The following is an 18822-nucleotide window of genomic DNA, read 5'->3' as shown; positions in this document are numbered from 1 at the left end:
CTGGTGGTTTCCAGAGGGGAGGTGAATGGGAAGATGGTAAAATAGATAAAGGGGATTAAGAGTACATTTATCATGATGAACACCAAGTGATATATAGAATTGTTAAATCATCAGGGGGAAAAAATGAGATAAAAAAGAAATAGTCTAACTGCCCATTGTTTTCTAACTTAGCTACGGAAAGTATGCATTAAATCCTTCTTTGCTGGAGCATGAGAGAGAGAGAGAGAGAGAGCATTAAAAGGAGCATGAGCTAGAAAAGGTGAGAAACATGGCCCATTCGCATTAATAAATAAACAAGGATTCTGTGGAGCAAAGCACTGACCTTGGAAATGCAAGCACACTGTTGGGTCGCTTCCCTAAGATCTCTCTGCTAGACAACACGGAGTCCACAGTATCAGGCCTCTGGAGGACAGAGATAGAGAAGGGTTACAAGGGTTACACCTGGGGTGATGGTCCAGGACACAGACAAATCACACTTCAGGCTATCTCAAATGCAAGGTTACCATGGAACTCTATTGTTGTTTGGGTTTTTTTGAGTGCTTAAAGTCTAGAGCTTAAAATCCAATGGGGAATTATCTCATTTATCACCCTGGGTAGTCCCATACCAATTCCACCGATGCTGCCTTTTCTCAAACCATCTCCTCTGTGGAAATTGCATTCGGAGTTTATGGCTTCCTTTATACATCTTTGAGAGCCAACTTATAGAAACTATCAGGAAAATGAGGCTAATTTCACTCTTGACCCAAATAATTCCGAAATTGGGTGGTTAAGAGCAGGACTTGAAGTCGGGTGGATTCACGTTCACATCCCCATACTGTTAACAGTTATGTAGCCTTAGACCCTGGGTAAATGGGGATAACAATAAGATATAATTCATAGGATTTTTATGAGGTACTATATGTAAGTGGCTCGCACATAATAAGCACTCAACAAATAGCTATTATAATTATTATTACATTATACAATAATCACATTATGACATTATCCTAGTGTAGGAGAATATGCAAAATTATTTTGGCATTAACGATATGGTTTACAAAAGATATTAAAAGGAATTTCTTTTTTTTAAGATTTTATTTATTTATTCATGATAGAGAGAAAGAGAGAGAGAGAGAGAGAGAGGCAGAGACACAGGCAGATGGAGAAGCAGGCTCCATGCCGGGAGCCCGATGTGGGACTCGATCCCAGGACTCCAGGATCGCGCCCTGGGCCAAAGGCAGGCGCCAAACCGCCGAGCCACCCAGGGATCCCCTTAAAGGGAATTTCAAAAAAGAGATTTTAAATATGTTTCCAGCAAAAGCAGCATCAGTGAAATAAACCCACAGCTTCCCAAGAGAACCATTCTGCAAGACAGCCCTGAGGTTTAAGTTATGGGACATCTGAGGGGAAAACAATCACTCTCACCACTTTACAGCAATTTTTCAAAATGTGTTTTATAGATGTTATCAATATAGGATTAAACTAAAGTTCCATTATTCATGATTCAGTTAAAGTGGCTTCTTTCCAGCCCGACTTCTCAGACCCTTTAATATGCCTATGTGCTTTGTTCCTCTGTCCATGAGGGTGATACATGTAGCAGTTTGCCATCTGCTTTGGCCTCCAGATCCTTTCTTCATAGAATCTCTCTCAGGCCGACTTCTGGAAAACAGTCCTAAAAAGTTATGTCTTAGAGTGCAGCAGGCCAATTAAAATGCTGTCCTCTCTTCTAAACACATTATTAAAGCTACAAAGTTTCATAGAATCCCTGAAGATTAGAGATGGGCCAGTGCTTTGGCTTTGCTTCCATGTGTTTTTAATGGAAAAAAAAGAGAGGGTTCTACCCTTGTGTGTGTCTACTTCACACACACACACACACACACACACACACACACACACACACACGGGGTTGGTTCCTCTCCTTAAAGCCCTGCATGGAGCCAGATCATGGAAAAAACACCAAAGCCTCAGTATGCACAACTCTTAAGTCCCCATCCCAGAGCTCCCTGAAAGGAGAAATTTGAGGGTAGAATTCGACCATATTTACACACTTTTGGTTAAAACTCAGGCTTTGGCTTTTGCTCTATGGGACTTGGATTATACAGCATTCTATGATAATCTAATTAGCTTATATCAACTTTGTCGTTGCCAGGAATGTACGTAGGGCACACAAAGCATCCAGTTAGTTCTGTTGATTGACTGTTTCACCACCTCCTTAAACTCTGCTATGTCCACCTTACCAGCTACTGAATAGTTAACAATGATGGGGTCAGTTATGAAATCTGTTCCACAATATGGCAAATTAAAAGCTAAAGACACATTTCCATGACTCGATTTATTGTAGGCTTTAAATACTACATTAAATTATTACATTAAATACTACAACCAGGGTGCCTGGGTGGCTCAGTGGGTTGAGCATCTGCCTTCAGCTCAGGTCACGATCTCCAGGTCCCTCTCCCTTTGCCCACCCCCAGCCCCTCATTTCCTGCCCCCACTTGTGTGTGTGTGTGTGTGTGCATGCACTCTATTTCTAATAAATAAAATCATTGAAAAAAATTTTTAAGTAAAATACTATAACAAAAAAAAAACATTTAGAGAGTCTGATTCTACCACTCATTAGCACCCTGACTTCAGGCTTCCCACATAAGCTGAGCCCCCATTTTTCTCATTTATAAAATCAGGATGATAATAATACCAGTTTTACAACTGTTTTGAAACTCAAATGAAATAATATATGTGGAGGAATTTTTAAACTATGAGGTACTATAAAATATTCAGAATTATGAGTTTCTATTACTATTTGTATTTTTCAGTTGGCATTAATTCAAAATTTAGATTATAGTTTCTTTGCCCTTCTAACCTTTTGGTCAAAGAGTAAATCATCTATAAACAAGTACTTCTTTGCACTTGGGGTAAGAGCCATTTAAAATATGTCAATATGAAATTTTCTTTTTCTTTTTTAAAGATTGACTTATTTGAGAGAGAGAGAGTACACGTGCATGTGAGCAAGGGGAAGGGCAGAGGGAGAGAGAGAAAGAATCTCAAAGGAACTCCCTGTTGAGCATGAAGCCCAATAGATTAGTATCCCATGACTTGAGTTGAAACTAAAAGTCAGTTGTTTAACCAACTAAGCCACCCAGGTGCACCTCAACCTGAATTTCTCTCAATAATGACACACAGTAATTCAAAGCTATGCTTGGGAGAGGGGTTTGGAGAAGGAAAACGTTAATTTACATTTGCTAGAGCTTTTGCCAATGCCCCAGTTCCATCCATCGTACAAAGGAAGTCCTTATAAAATCTCATCTTCACTTTGTTGCCTCTAATCACAAGGACCCCAATTCCTTTGAAAGTAAATTCCACATTTTGTTTGATGGAAATGGATCGTGATAAAAAAAGCAACGTCTCCTTCACACATCCTTCCACTGTATCCCTGCTAAATGGACCCTCCAGGGATATCATGACAAAGTTAAGTGGAACAACCGGGATATCACCTAGAGGGGAAAAAGACAAGGTGGGGGGAAAAGAAGTGGAAATTACAAGGACATATCATATATACTCACAAATAATTATGATTCTCACTACTCAAAAATAGAATTGTCCACATGAAGCCCTTAGCTGTACCCTATTAACAGACACTAATCAGCACAATTTTCCCTAAAAGTATATTTTTGCTCAAAATAAGAACAATTAGCTTTCTAAGCAGTACTCCAGACAAGCTTTTATTTCTCTTGGAGACACAGTAATAACTAACTCCATCTCTTCATCAGAATTTTCTGAAGTTTTCAGCCCCCTTATCTCTCAGGACATACTGTAGCAGTATTTGCCTATCTTCTCCAGTTATTACACCGTTTTTAAATGTTTATAAATATCTATATCTATATATATTATATCTATATATATTTATATTTATAAATATCTATAAATGTCAAGTGTTTTGAAAAGATAGTAGAAGTTACCTTCAAATGAAAGTATGTTTTATTAGAGGATATCAGACTGGATAACTTGCTTTTCCTCCCTAATGAGTCCATAAATGATATTGCGAAGGAATATGGTTATATCTAGCATAAAAATAAGCAGAATCTATTCCACTACAACAGACCACCAGTCAGAAAAGGGGATAAATGATAAAGATGATCAAAATGATAAATCCAAAAAGAGGCAGTAAACAAGACCCATTAATAGAGGAATAGGATAGAAAGAAGAACATTCTGGGACGCGTGGGTGGCTCAGCGGTTGAGCATCTGTCTTTGGCTCAGGGTGTGATCCTGGGGTTCTGGAATCGAGTCCTGCATGGGACTTCCTGTGAGGAGCCTGCTTTTCCGTCTGCCTATGTCTCTGCCTCCCTCTCTGTCTCTCATGAATAAATAAATACAATCTTTAAAAAAAAGAAGAATATTCTAAACATTAATTCAGCAAGCATTAATTTATAGCTTTTCAAGTGTCCAATAGTGCTGGCTGATAAGGATTAATATCTCTACAGGACACAAGCTTCCCTATATCAGCCAATAGTCTTCTGCATGATTTAATGGTGATTCTATACCACCTCTATCCACTTTATTTTTTGTAAATTTCTTAAAAGAGAATGCTATATTACCCGCCTCCAGATTGTCCCTTCCCATTCATCTAATGTCTCTCTTCCATCTGTCTTTCAGCCGATGTATCTCAGTAAGGATACTATCATCTCATGATGGACAAGCCAATGAATGTATTGCAACTCTTACTCTCATGATCTTCTGTAACTTCTGTTGACCATGCCCTCTCTTTGCTCTTGTATCCATAGCACTATTCTTGGTTCTCCAATTTCCTCTTCCTTGGTCTTCTTTGATGACTTCCTTTCTCTTCTACTTCTGATAAGATTGGGCTTTATTGTTGTGTTGTTTGGTTTTGTTTTGTTTTGTTTTTTTTGACAAAACTTTGTCCTTGTCTGTCTCCTCCCCTTATTTCATATCTTCTCTCAGGTAACTTTATCTAAATCTTGATTTCTAGTCCCCACCCCTCTCCTAAACTCGGGAATTATCTCCACCTAAGTATCTCTACAGGAATTTCAAATGTAACATGACCAAAAGTGAACTCACTATTTCATTGCCACCCCAACCTTCTTTCCTCCTTCATTCCCTATGGCATTAATGAGAAGAATGTACATCTGTTTTCTAAGAAATCTAAGTCATCCTTAATACCTTCCTTCTTCTTGCTACCCACCACTCTCAACTGGCAGTGAAATCCATATGAAATATGTCATGAATAGATTTCTTTATCTTCCTCCTGATTTCCAATGCCTTCATTCAGGCTTTTACTATATTTCACCAAACTACTGTAATTAAAAGAGCTATCTTCCTAAACTAAAAACTGGACTAACATAATTCCCTGCGCAAAAACTTTCAATGACTCCTCATTGCCTATAAGATGAATTCCAAAGTGCTTATCATAGTGTCTAAGGCCTTTTACAATTTGACTGCTACCAAATATTTTTGTCTTACCATCTTCCACTTGCCTCAACAATCATATGCCCTAGCCACACAAAACTACCCGTTACTCTCATAATAGGCTTTACTCTTTCTTTTATTCTTGAATTATTCCTATTATTCCTGAAATATTTTCCATAGCTTCTCTGCCAGCAAAGTCCTATCAACCTTTAAGACTTCCTGGTATACTGAGTGGCTCAGCGGGTTTAACGCCTGCCTTCAGCCTGGGGCATGATCCTGGACTCCCAGGATCGGGTCCCACGTCAGGCTCCCTGCATGGAGCCTGCTTCTCTCTCTGCCTGTGTCTCTGCCTCTCTCACTCTCTCTCTGTGTCTCGCATGAATAAATAAATAAAATCTTAAAAAAAAAAGACTTCCTGGTATATGTCATCTTCCTAAATTTCCCTGAGCAAAGTTAAGCATGTTCTCCTCTCAGCTCCCCTAGCACTTGATCCAGTTTTGATCAATGTTGCTTTCACAGCATTCAATCATGTTGCAACACTTGCTTATATATTTCTTTCCCATGCTAAATTCTGAGCTCTTCAAAGCAAGGATCTTGTCTTGACAATCTTTAAGAATCACTGTATGTTTAGTTACCTAGTTAATTAATGATGAAGAATCATAAGCCCCCAAAGCTAAACTGTAGACAGAATTGTTCTTATGAATCAATTCAAGCATATATATTTAATCCGAAATTTCTTCAACCTTGTAAAAAAATTAAAAATTAATTATCCAACCCTGTAAAAAAATAACTATGGATCTTTTTTTAAAGATTTTATTTATTTGAGAGAGAGAGCACAAGAGAGAGAAAGCACAAGCAAGGGAGGGGCACAGGGAGAAAGTGAAGCAGGCTCCTGGCTGAGCAGGGAGCCTGACATGGAGCTTGATCCCAGGACCCTGATATCATAACCTGAGCTGGAGGCAGATACTTAAGACTGAACTACCCAGGCATCCTGGATCTAAACTACTTTTTTTGGACTATACTATGAGATCCAAGATGGAAAACTAATTCTATGGAGCAAATATTTTTGTTAAAAAAAAAAAAGTTGGCCTTATTTTCACTTTATTTGGTAGGTTTTGATGAATTAAGATATTATATGTCCATAAAACTCTAGGTAGAATTGGCTGAAAAGTCCATCAAATCTACCATATAGTTTATGTACATAATGAATTCTAAGTACAATTTGTTTGTATTGTTTTCCCAATCTTTCATTTTTTGGTGGGAAGTTACTCTGAAAATTAACTTTTGGGGAAGTTAACATAAAAGCAAGTTTTAGCCTTTTCACCTGCTGACATTGGGGGTAGGCTATCTCTCTTTATCCAGACTCTGTATGAGTCTGATGCAAGAGGGGATGATAAGGAAGGTCAAAAGAAACACAGCCCAAAAATCAGGAAGGAAGCCCCAAAGCCCCTAAGTAACCAGGGCAACTATCACGAAGTCCATACACCAAAGCTGGAATGTAAGCAAGCAGCCTGTGTCAGGTGTCATGTCTGTTTTGTTTACCACTATATCTCAAGCTCTTGGAACAAGGCCTAACACATAGTTGGTCCTCAGTAAATATTTGTGGAAAGAAGGTAGAAAGGAAGGAAAAGAGAAAGAATCAGGGAGAAGGAAGGAAGACTTTAGGGTGTGAGAAGTATACAAGGTATTCATTAAGTCCTTATGGAATTATTAACCTTCTCACTTTTAAATTCTAATAATTTAGATTATATATGATAGAAAAACAGTTAGTGATCTTTTTCATAGCTAATACAGACTGTAATTCTAACCAGAGACCTAATTAACTTTTTCTTTATAGCCACTTTTAACTTCTGAAGGCCTAAAAATATGAATAAAGCCTGTACAATTCTGTAAAGAGGTATTTATATAAATTTGCCTTGATATCACATTAAGTCTTCCCATGCCTGGCTCTGAAGCTACTAAGGTATAAAATGGCCTGCAAGGAAGACTGTATATCATTTCCTGTGTTGGCCCCTTCCTCTTCCAAAGGTACCACCTGAAAAGTGAGCTCCTCAAATCAGAAACTGATAAAACAGCATGTGAACAAACTTTGCCCTTTCATTTTCATCACCATGCCAGTTATTTTCTGAGAAAGTCTTAAATATTGAAGAGATTTACCAGGAATATATATTTTGTTTTGTTTGAGTCCATGAATCTGTACTAACTTCTCTGCCATGATAAACATGGGCCTCTGAATCAGAATAAACTTGTTGTTTCCCACCTCAAGTTTTTGTCTCGTGAAAGTGAAAGTTCCAAGTCCTGGAATCTGAACCCCCTAAAAGAAAAAGGAGGGGGCAAAAAAAAAAAGAGCAGCAATCAGAATTCACTGAAGGGGTAAAGAAAAATAACCCTTTGTACCGTTATCCAAAAAAAACATGAAAAGAAGTAAGCCTTAAATAGTTAATGATCTCTACAATCTCTTACAGCTATAGTATGTTATGACTCTAAGTTTTCATTTAAGTATAAATGTAATAATATATTGATCTGCAATACTTCTGACATCAGATCCCCCATCTCCATTATCATTCAAAGGCTGTGAAGACTAAGAAAGCTTGTATGGAGGCTGCAGCTACTTTTAATCTATGTTTAAGATTCCTCTTGTCCTAAATTGTGTGAAATTCTAAATTTTAATCATTTGCCATACAGAGAAGGAATTTAAGAGGCCATAAGAATCTCTGCTTTCTCATTCCCTCTTTTAGGTTTTGTCTCTTATTTAAAATCAGACAATCCAGCATCCAAGGCATATGCTGCAGTGTAGTGATCTTGGCTGATGGGTAGAAGCAAATGCTTTTGGCTCTCAAACTAGGTCTCTGTCTCCCTGGAAATATCATACCTCAAGGATTACAAATGCCTACAGGCGCCATGAAAGAATGTAAGGGAGTGAAGGTAGCCAATCAGAGGACGCAGTAGCCAGAAAGTACAAACCCTATCCAAAGGCAAGAGCCCATTGTTGGCTCCAGCCCAGTGTCATTGTGCAGGAATGGAAAACCGGTATTATTAAATCTGCTGATTTTTCAAGAAAAGATTGAAACAGATCCAAAATTTCATATAAACTGTCCAAATTTTAGGTGGTGGTGACTAATTCAAATATCAGACCAAACAAAGTAATTCTGAAGGATGAATTTAGCCGAAGGGCTATCAGTCATATTGGGACCTCTGGGTAGCATATAAAAGTTCCACAATTTCCCAGCTCCCTCCAAACTCCTCAAGATTCTGTTCAGTTTTATCACATCCAAATTCAAAGCTGGGCAAAGTTCCTCATTTTTGGCAAGTTGAGTTCAGTCCCTGATTGTCTTCTTGTACTTCAGTTAAAACCCATTCCATGTAAAGGCGCAAGATAGGAAACAGCATATCCTTCTACAGCTATGCCAGCAACTATCAGGTCACAGAAAAACAGAATACATCTAGTTCCTCTACACATGGCCAGGCTAATCAGTGTTCTGCTTGCTATCACTACAAGAGCAAAACTTTTACAAATTCATTACCTAAGAATAAAATCCATGTTTGTTAAATCTATTATCCATAAGTATATCATAAAATTACAGGACTGAAAGTTAAATTGGAAAGCTATCTTGCTCACAGTAAAATTATACAAGACTAAGGAGGAAAGACCTTTTGGACTCTTGCATTAAACCTGAAGTATAAATCTTACCTTGTGTAGGGATAGCTGCCGTTCCACAAATCCTGAAACATTCGCCCAGATAGTAGAGACTTCTGAAATTCAAAGGAAATAAAAAATATTTTAAGCTCTCATGTACTACTATCTAGTCCTAGTAAATAAAAAGTAAATATGAAATGCAGAATCAAATAATACTAATTCCTAATTAATTCAGAATTAACAGAAAATAAGGTCATTCCCCAAAATTAATTTTCCTAGTGACTAAAGCTCACCTTTTAAGTTCCAAAATGTGCCTAATAATAATAAACAAACTTTTGAATAAATTCTTTCTAGGATAGAGGAAACTCTGTCACACATTTCCTTTTACTCAATAAAGGAAATTCTATAAAAGTGTGACAGGGGATCCCCGGGTGGCGCAGCGGTTTGGCGCCTGCCTTTGGCCCAGGGCGCGATCCTGGAGACCCGGGATCGAATCCCACGTTAGGCTCCCGGTGCATGGAGCCTGCTTCTCACTCTGCCTGTGTCTCTGCCTCTCTCTCTCTGTGACTATCATAAATAAAAAAAAAATTATAAAAGTGTGACAGAGTTCCTCTTATTCTATAAATAGAGCTAACCAAGTATAATCTAGCCTTTTTTAAAGTTTTTATTTAAATTCCAGTTAGTTAACATACAGTGTAATGTTAGTTTCTAGTGTACAATTTAGTGTTTCAGCACTTCCATACAACACCTGGTGCTCATCATAAGTGCACCCCTTAATCCCCATTACTTATTTCACTCTCACCTTTTCTTAATGACCCATTCAAAAATTATTTAAGGAGTGTCTACTCTGTGGCATCTGAGCAATATAAACCTTCATTCTTATACCATTATATAACACAGAAATAAAGGCAAGCACCATTAAGGCATGAAAGGCTGTTGTCTGTACATTAACTGTTTCTATACTTCTGTTTTTGCTTAATTCTCTTTTTTCGCAGGGGGCGGGGTGCTCTTTATAGAGATTGCATGTGTGTGTGGGTGTGTGTGTGTGTACACACTCATTTATCATCTTTTTCCACAACCTTGCCCATATGATAAACTCCATGACAGCAGGGACCTATATTGGTTGGTGCACTGAATCTATCAACACTGAGTAGTATGTAGTAGCTTTCAGTATTTTTTAAAATGTCTTAACGCCGATATAACAGACTTACTAACCTGTAAAACAATATATTTTTTTAATTGAGATTCTATTGACACATAAGATTATGTTGATTTAGGGACGCCTAGGTGGCTCAGCAGTTAAGCATCTGCCTTCAACTCAGGGCATGGTCCCAGGATCGAGTCCTGCATCGGGCGCCCTGCATGGAGCCTGCTTCTCCTTCTGCCTCTGTCTCTTCCTCTCTTTCTCTGTGTCTCTCGTGAATAAATAAATAAAATCTTTTTTTAAAAAGATTTATGTTAGTTTCAGGTGTACAACATGATTCGCTATTTGTATATATTGCAAAATGATCACCATATTTTTTATTTTTTATTTGCTTTTTAAAAAATTATTTTATCTATTTGTTAGAGAGAGAGGGAGAGGAAAGGAGCACAAGTGAAGGATGGGGAGAGGAAGAAGCAGACTCCCTCTGAGCAGGGGGCCCAATCCCAGGACCCCGGTATCATGACTTGAGCGGAAGGTAGACACTTAACTGACTGAGCCACCCAGGCACCCCTTGACTTACTTTTCATTCTCATTTGTTACTCTTAGACTACCAGCTGTCACCTCTCTCTGCTGCTAGTGCTCTGCAGAACCCCTCCCTAATCCTAATTTACTGCTTCTGATCTATGTTTTTTATTTCAACAAATATACTAATATTATGTCTAAAACAATAATTTTTAACAACAGACCTTTGGGTCGGGACCCAAGGGCCTTTACTTTGAATCAGTGCACAGACTTCTAACTTCTGCTTTGAATGATCAGAGAGAGGTCTTCTTTGTTTTTCTTGTTCTGAGCTGTGTTTCCGCCCACCCACCCCCCAGAGAAAAACTGGTAGAAAAATAAGTAGCTGCCAATAACTAGTTAAAAATGTGATATGAAGGTATACTCTAGGTATAACTAATATTTAGAAATACAGAGACTTGGCGGTGGCCACTGTGCAAACCAGACTTCACTGGCTCCTGCGCCTTGCTCCACTTCCTCTGCAACCAAGTCTGACAAACCCAATATGGCTTAGAGTGAGAAATTTGATACGTTGAAATTGAAGAAGACAGAAAGGCAGGAGAAAAACTCACTGCTTTCAAAAGAAACGACTGAACAGAAGAAGCAAGCAGGCGAATCTTAATGAGGCACGCATGCCAGTATGCACCACACGTTCCACAAGTAGTGCCTTCTTTTAGCTATTTAACTTTGTCAGATGCAAAGAAGTTGGATCAAGTTTAAATGACTATGCTGCCCCTTTTGACACCAAAGAATCGAGAACTACTGACAACGAAAGCCACTTGCCTCTTCCATCTGCCTGGCTGGCTGGCAGGGAAGGAAAAGAACTTGGATCTTGGTAATGGAAGAAGCTGGGTGGGAGAACAGTAAAATCTAAAAATGAAGCTGGTCTGAGGTGTCCTGCAGGCTATAAAATGCAGTTTAATCAGAATGCTATTTTTTTGTTCAAATGATTTTAATTCTGGGAAAGTACAATTTTTTAATACGCAAATAAAAAATTTAAGCCTAGAAAAGGAAAAAAGGAAATGCAGAAAATTAAGTCTGTCTTGACATCTCCATTCCAAACCTAATTATGTATTAAAGATACTTTTTTTTTTTTTCCCAAACACACGAATGTTTATTTAGAAGCTCGAGCTTGGGTCCAAGTATACCCGACACAGCGGAGCAGGAACTTGGACCCCAAGGTGGGTTTCAGCTTATAAAGATACTTTCCAGAGGAGACCACCGAGGCAGGCGCGATGACTGAGGCTGATGTAAATCCGAAGGCCTACCCCCTTGCAGATGCCCACCTCACCAAGAAACTACTGGACCTTGTTCAGCAGTCCTGTAACTACAAGCAGCTTCGGAAAGGAGCCAACGAAGCCACCAAAACCCTCAACAGAGGCATCTCTGAGTTCATCGTGATGGCTGCAGACGCTGAGCCCCTGGAAATCATCCTGCACCTTCCGCTGCTGTGGGAAGATAAGAACGTGCCCTACGTGTTTGTGCGCTCCAAGCAGGCCCTCGGGCGAGCCTGTGGGGTGTCCAGGCCTGTCATTGCCTGTTCTGTCACCATCAAAGGAGGCTCGCAGCTGAAGCAGCAGATCCAGTCCATTCAGCAGTCCATTGAAAGGCTCTTAGTGTAAACCACTGGCCTCTGTCCCACTCCTCACTGAGTCCAGCCCTCCCCCTGGGGCTGTGTATCATATCGTCTGTTCGCATGTAGTTTCTCCAGCTGCCTTCTCTTGTTATATTCTAGTACTAAATCCGGGTTTTGCATTTTTGTATTATTTTGGTTTTACAGATCGTTCTCTGTATATTAATCCCCCACCCCACCTCTGTCTCCCATTCTACTCTCTCTCTACCATCCTATCCTCCCTTTTGAAAAATGAACTAATGCCGAGAACAGGCAGAAACAGAGTGGTGACACCATTCAGATCCAGGGAAGAGCCTCGTTAGAGATCTGGTTCGAGCTCACTTCCTGTTGCGTGTAGGACATGGTGGATGTGAACACCATTCACTTTGTATCCTTTGTGCCTGGAGTACAGAATCATTCCATATGTGTTTGGTCTCTAGGGGATTATGGATCATTAGGGGAGAAAGCATGTATTCTTTGAGGTTGTTAGATGTGTGTCCAAGTGTCATTTGCCAATATGCTCCTGCTGTTTGTTTTGGTAATGTGATGTTTCCCTTTCCCCCAAATCCCAACCATGCCCCTGAGGGTGGCAGGGCAGCAGCATACCAAAGAGATGTGCTGCAAAATTCCAGAGGCCACCTGGGTGAGTTAGACATGGGGCAGCTGATGTAAGGAGTTGAGAAGTGGCTAGGGAAAAAAAGAGGGTCCACTGACGCTGGAATGAAGTCTGAGCAAGTCACAGAGCCCTGACTGGAAGCTACAGCAGAGACATTGGAATCAAGGAAACATCCTCTCTGGGGAATGGAGTTGTCTTCAATGGACACTTGGTACCAGCTCTGAGAGCCCTTATGCCTGTTTCTTGCCAGAATGTGGGTCAGATGTATGTATTCTTTATCACGTCAGAAGGACAGTGCTAGTGTGTCAATCTTGTGAGCATCCTAATAAAGAAATATATTCATATTCCAATTAAAAAAAAAAAGATACTTTCCAGGGGTGCCTGAGTGGCTCAGTTAGTTCAGTATCTGACTCCTGATTTTGGCTCAGGTCAGGATCTCAGGGTTGTGGGATTGAGCCCCATGTTGGGCTCTGCACTCAGCATGGAATCTGCTTAACTTTCTCTCCCTCTGCCTCTCCCCCTGCTCATGGGCAAGTATGTGCTCTCTTTCTCTCTCTCAAATAAATAAAATCTTTAAAAAAAATACTTTTCTTTAAAAAAAAAAAAGATACCTTCCAATGAGGAAATCAAGAGTCTTATGTTTTAATTCTCCAAACAAAAGATCAAAAACAGTGACATTTACCAGGTTGCCACATTGGAATATGGATACAGTTGGTGACAAAAGACCAATTCTTTCCCAACTTTGGAAACTGCTTGATTTATTGGTATAATTTTTATTTCTAATGGCTTAAACCACTACCTAAAGCAGGGAAATTGCAGTCTTTTAATTCCAGAATATCAAGGTTATAAGTATTTTTATTAATATGCCGTAAAAGGAATAGGTTAGGCAATGAGAATTACCAGTGATTCTCATGGGCGTCTGGGAATAAGTTGGCTGATGGAAATTCACTTACCCACCAAGAAAACTAGGGCTGCATGCTACAGTAAGCCAAGTGATTCTTCCCTTCACACTAAATCACAGAAACACAGTTTATTATCACTAAGTATTTTCTCTACCCTGCTCTATCCTACTGTATTCCCCACTCCTTCCCACTACGATAGACAAAAGAATTCTACTTCTGGCTGCTAAGAACTAAGAAGATCTTTCAACCAATCCCAATTGTATACTAAATAAAATTTTTCATCATGACCAAAAATGTCATTAAATTACTAATAATACAGAATCTCCATACCCGGATTTACACAGAGATCTTTCAAAGTTACTAAGTCCAAACTGTTAAGTCATTTCACCTAGACTCATGATACATAACTCAAATTTCAGGAAAGCAATCTATTCCAAAAGGAAATGATTTAATTAGAGCCAGGAGAAACTATATCGCTTGCAAGCAAACCCTAATGAAAAGACTTGATGGAGCTTAACTGGAAATTTGAGGATCATCTGTCTTCACTTGGATGGTATATTCAAGTCATGTTGTTTTACGCTATACAATCTAATGGATAAAATTATGTAAGAGGAGAGTCTATAACTCTAAACTGAAATTTGCTACTTCTTACTGAAGACAAAGAAAACCTGCACATCATTTCCTTTAGGCAGCTTTAGGGTCTTGCACTTCAACTGGAATAGATGGATTTGAAAATCTCACAAACTATGATTTTTAACTTTGATTTTTCTGACATCCCAAAGTCAGAGGACATCACTAAATCTCAAAATAGAAATTGTAATCCAGTCTAAAACACAAGTTAAAGAATATGCTACTTTTATATTTTAGAGAAACCTGGGGTTGTTTATTTTAATCAAATACTGAAATACCAAGAATCAATATTATAAAGAAATAATCCCTGGACATTCCTTCTATACTCAGTTCAACCATCATTTGACTTCCAATTCTAAACGTTTTATGCATTCAAAACCATATTTTTAAACACAGTGCCAAGTAGCAGGAATACTTATTTTACATATGATCATTATAAAAAGGAACTAAGTGTCCATTATGTAAATTATAGGATAATATATGCTTGAAATAGATATTAATGCCAAATATAAAAGTTCCCTGACTTCATAAGACCTCTTCTAAAATTAAAATACTGACACAAAAAAGCAAAATATCCAAGAGTGATTTGAACAAAGAAACATACTCCCAGAGCACACTGCAATGGAAAGATCAATGTGTGGCCTTCCTGCCTCTGCAGATGGCTAGCTATATGTAGTCTTCAATAATTTGAACAGTTCTCATCCATTAAATGATGACTGGGCATTCTAAGTACCCTAATTACATTATAGTAAACTTTGGTGAAACACGTGGAAGCAACAGAACTTGATATATACAATGATGAAAAGTTAATTTATGTGTTTTGCTGAGATTGAAAGTTCATCCTCATCTCCTTACAATGGTTCATTTGTGAACGTTAATAAGTAGTCATTTGACTTGTGTTTCTGTTGTTCAACCAATAAAGCTCTTGCTGAGAGGTCCCCAATGGTCCCCTTGTCCATAAATTCAATAGATATGTTTAATTTTCACCTCTCCCACCCTTCAGTCTTATCTAACACTGGTGATCGCTCTCTCCTCCTTTAAACACCTCTCCATTGGCTCCACACTACTGTCTCCTGGGTTCTCTTCCTACCTGTCTAGCCATTTCTTCTCTGTCTCCTTTGTAAGGTAATCTTCCTCAACTCAGCCATTAAGTGTTGGAATTTTCAAAGGTACAGCCCTCAGCCTTCGGTCTTCACCCCAGACTCTGTTTAGGCAGTCACATCCATACCCAGGGCTTTAATGACTGCCAATATGCTGATGACTCCCACGTGTTTTTTTTTAGAAGCCCAGACACCCTCCCTGTTTTCAGGTTCTAGACATGTGTATCCAACTGCTTCTTTGGATATCTCACAAAAGACACTTCATGTGCTCAAAACAGGATCTTCCTTCCCTTGAATCTTATGCTGTTAGCCAGGGTTTTGATCTCAATGACTGGCACCACCATCTATTCAGTTATATGAGCCAGGAACTCAGAACTCATCCTTGAAACTTCCTTCCTCTCCCACCCTCCTATCCAGTCCACTACCTGTAGAGTTTACCTGTAAATAGCCTTTCGGTCTGTCTACTTCTCTCCACTTTTACTGCTACCATTTTAGACCAAACTACTATTCACTTTCACTTAAGTTACTGTTCTAGGCATTCTTGACACTCCAGTTCATTCTCCACTTTGCATCCAGAGCAATCTTCTCAAAACACAAACTTGATCATGTCATTCAACTCCTCCTTTAGCCCCATGCAAAACACTCAACAGCCTTCAGTCAGGCTTAAAATAAAGGCTACCATCTTTAATATGATTACTAGGCCCTGCATCACCTGACCCGTTTTCTTTGCATGATGTCTGAGGAGCAGCCATTTGGGGTGGTTGCTTTTAGCTAACATTTGTTGAGCACTTACTTTGCCCTAGTCCCCAAGTTAATACATTATCTCTTTTATCAAAATCCTCAGTTGGCCCCTTTCCCTCATTAAGGCAGTCAATAAAGAAACTGTCTCTGGGTATCCAATATGAGCCTGCTGAGATTACCAGCCCGTTTCCAAGACAACATAGCCACTCCAGTGGATAGGGAAGGAGGTTTTCCACCTCCTCCTGGCAGCAGGTGAAGATCCAGCCCCTTATCAAGTACTTACCCTCCTGGCTGAGCGACAGCAGGGTAGGCAGCACCTGCCTGCCCAGGTCCTGCATGGAAGGGATGATAGTGTCCAACATCGCAGCTTTCTAGTTGGATGGGTGCTCAGTCCTCAACAGGTCTCTTCTTTTTATGGAGTTTGTACAAAAGTGATTTTTCCCACCCTCCAATCCCTTCTCCACAGAGCTACGGATGTCTCTTAAAAGTAAAAATTACCAAATCTTGATTTTATTTTTTCCTTCTTTCTTAAGTGTTCTTTCTCGCTGTGCCTCCCACTGCCCTGGTTCCTCCTGAGAGGCTCCCACCGCAGGAACCCTGAGGGCTGTCCTGCACCAGGATGCACAGGAAAGCCTTTGGGGACACTGAGAGGACACCGAGAGGCCCAATGACAGGGTGAGCGGGAGCGAGCCCAGAGCGGGGACGGGAGGGCAGGCCGGCCTCAGGGCGGCGAGACGTGTTGCTAAGACGCGACAAAGGCTTGCGGCGTTGCTAGGGTGTCAACCCGGGGCCTTGGCTCCGCCCCCCAGGGTGGGTCGCGGCCCACGTTGCCAGGGTGATCCCGGAGCTCCCAACAGCAAGGCTGGGGAGTAACTTCGTGTTTATCTTTTCCTTTCCCTTCTTCCCCGGGGCAGCGAAGAGCCTTGGTTGCTTCTGTAACCTCCTTGCACCAGTTCGGAAATACTGTCTAACCCCGGCGGGGACATTTGCGTCTCCACATCTGCGGGAGCGCTGGAGTTTGAACTGGATTTTCTTTCTCGCGTTTGGTTTTCCCTGGGCTCTCTTCCTGGGAAATGGAGAGCCGGAGGGCTGGGGAGAGAAACGGACGTTTCTTTAATTACAGTCATTCTTTTAATTCCCTGTACACTGCACGAACGTCATCCTACAGACTTGTTGTAATAGTCTCCCCTCTGCTGATAATGAATTATCCCAAAGTGAACACACACGTCAGCCCCACCCAGGCCAAGAAATAGGACTCTTGCATCCACCACTCACTACTCACTTAGGATTAGGCAAGCTACCCTAACCCTCTGAGGTTCTCTATGAAAACTGGGAGTTAATAAAACTAAAGTCACACAAAGAGTTTTCCCAGAGTGTGTTCCACAGGATGCTAACTTGTGTTGATAAAAATAAATGATAACTGGAAAAAGGAAAGGAGGGAGGAGGAAGGAAGGGAGGGAAGAGGAAGGTATAAAGGAGGGAGGGAGGGAAGGAGGGAGGAAGTTCTGTCAGCACCACAGAAACATCTCACTCCTCCTCCAGCCATTATTCCAACAAATGCTATAAATTATTTTATCTGTGTTTCAACTTTTGGAATCATATAGTATGTATTATTTTATTTGTGGCTCTGTCCTTCAACATGATGTTTGTAAGATTCTCCATGGTTTCGGTGGTAGCAATTTGTTCGTTTTCACTGTTGTATATTATTCCTGTGTGTGAATATGACACAATTTATTTATCCGTTCCATTACTGAGGGAACATATGAGTTATTTCCATTTGAGGGCTAATAGGAATAATGTTGCTGCAAACATCCTTCAACAAAATTTTTGATGTACATCCATACTCATTTCTGATGTGTATACAATTAGGAGTAGATTATGGGTCACAGGAAATGCAGATTTTAACATATAATGCCAAGCAGATTTCCAAAGTGACTATTGCAATGGTGGTTGGAGGGAGAAACCTCTGGCACTTAGTGTGAACAGAAATTAGGGGTGCCTGATGGCCTGCAATGTACACTACAGTCCTGTACAGTGAAGACTGTTCCACATTCTGTACTATATTGCAATATCTCATCAGATTTCTATGTATGAAAAGAAAAAGACTACTTATGAACCTAGAAAAAAAATCCACTTTAAGTGCAAATATGAAGAAGTTTTTTCTTAGTTTCAATATCACTTAATTTTCTAGAAATTCAAAATCCAAGTAAACTGAGAAAAGATTATGCCTTTCTTTTCAGGATTTAAGAATTCTTCACTATTTAGGAAAACTATAATCATTACAGTTGATGAGGCTGGTGGCACTTGAGTAGCCAACACACCTAAGCCAGACTGCATTTGTAGCTGTGGCATTCATAGTGATTCTTCCTGTTGGTATAAGGATGTGGCAACTTCATTGGCCTTCCAGCATAGTCATGCCTGAACACACAGCTTTCCAGCTCCCATATATTATTTTGCTATACATTACTTACATTATACTAGAG

At 39.8% G+C, this 18822-nt stretch overlaps 2 protein-coding genes and 1 pseudogene across 3 annotated transcripts in view; 2 read left to right on the top strand and 1 right to left on the bottom strand.

Annotated features, from left to right (window-relative positions):
- The window catches only part of CCDC81 (coiled-coil domain containing 81), a 42022-nt gene extending 25321 nt beyond the window's left edge, over nt 1-16701 (bottom strand). The window contains exons 1-5 of one of the 2 annotated variants that reach the window (XM_055320655.1): nt 16623-16701; nt 9091-9152; nt 7557-7713; nt 3211-3467; nt 323-402 (exon numbers count right to left, since the gene is read on the bottom strand). In XM_055320655.1, the coding sequence (XP_055176630.1) occupies nt 323-402; nt 3211-3467; nt 7557-7713; nt 9091-9152; nt 16623-16701 (635 nt within the window). Of the gene's footprint in view, nt 1-322; nt 405-3210; nt 3468-7556; nt 7714-9090; nt 9153-16622 lie in introns of both variants that reach the window. The other variant, XM_055320656.1, reaches the window with a different exon arrangement.
- On the top strand, nt 11112-11360 carry LOC129506566 (thymosin beta-4-like; annotated as a pseudogene).
- Nucleotides 11958-12360, top strand: LOC129506717 (NHP2-like protein 1). The gene has a single exon (XM_055320657.1). It carries the CDS (start codon nt 11974-11976, stop codon nt 12358-12360), a length of 387 nt encoding a protein of 128 aa, XP_055176632.1. The 5' UTR covers nt 11958-11973.
- Nucleotides 16702-18822: the final 2121 nt, after the last annotated feature.

Source organism: Nyctereutes procyonoides, unplaced genomic scaffold (assembly GCF_905146905.1).
Source record: "Nyctereutes procyonoides isolate TBG_1078 unplaced genomic scaffold, NYPRO_anot_genome, whole genome shotgun sequence".
NCBI classification, from domain to species: Eukaryota; Metazoa; Chordata; class Mammalia; order Carnivora; family Canidae; genus Nyctereutes; species Nyctereutes procyonoides.
Note: the sequence above shows the minus strand (reverse complement) of the source record. Positions and strands in the feature narration are given on the sequence as shown.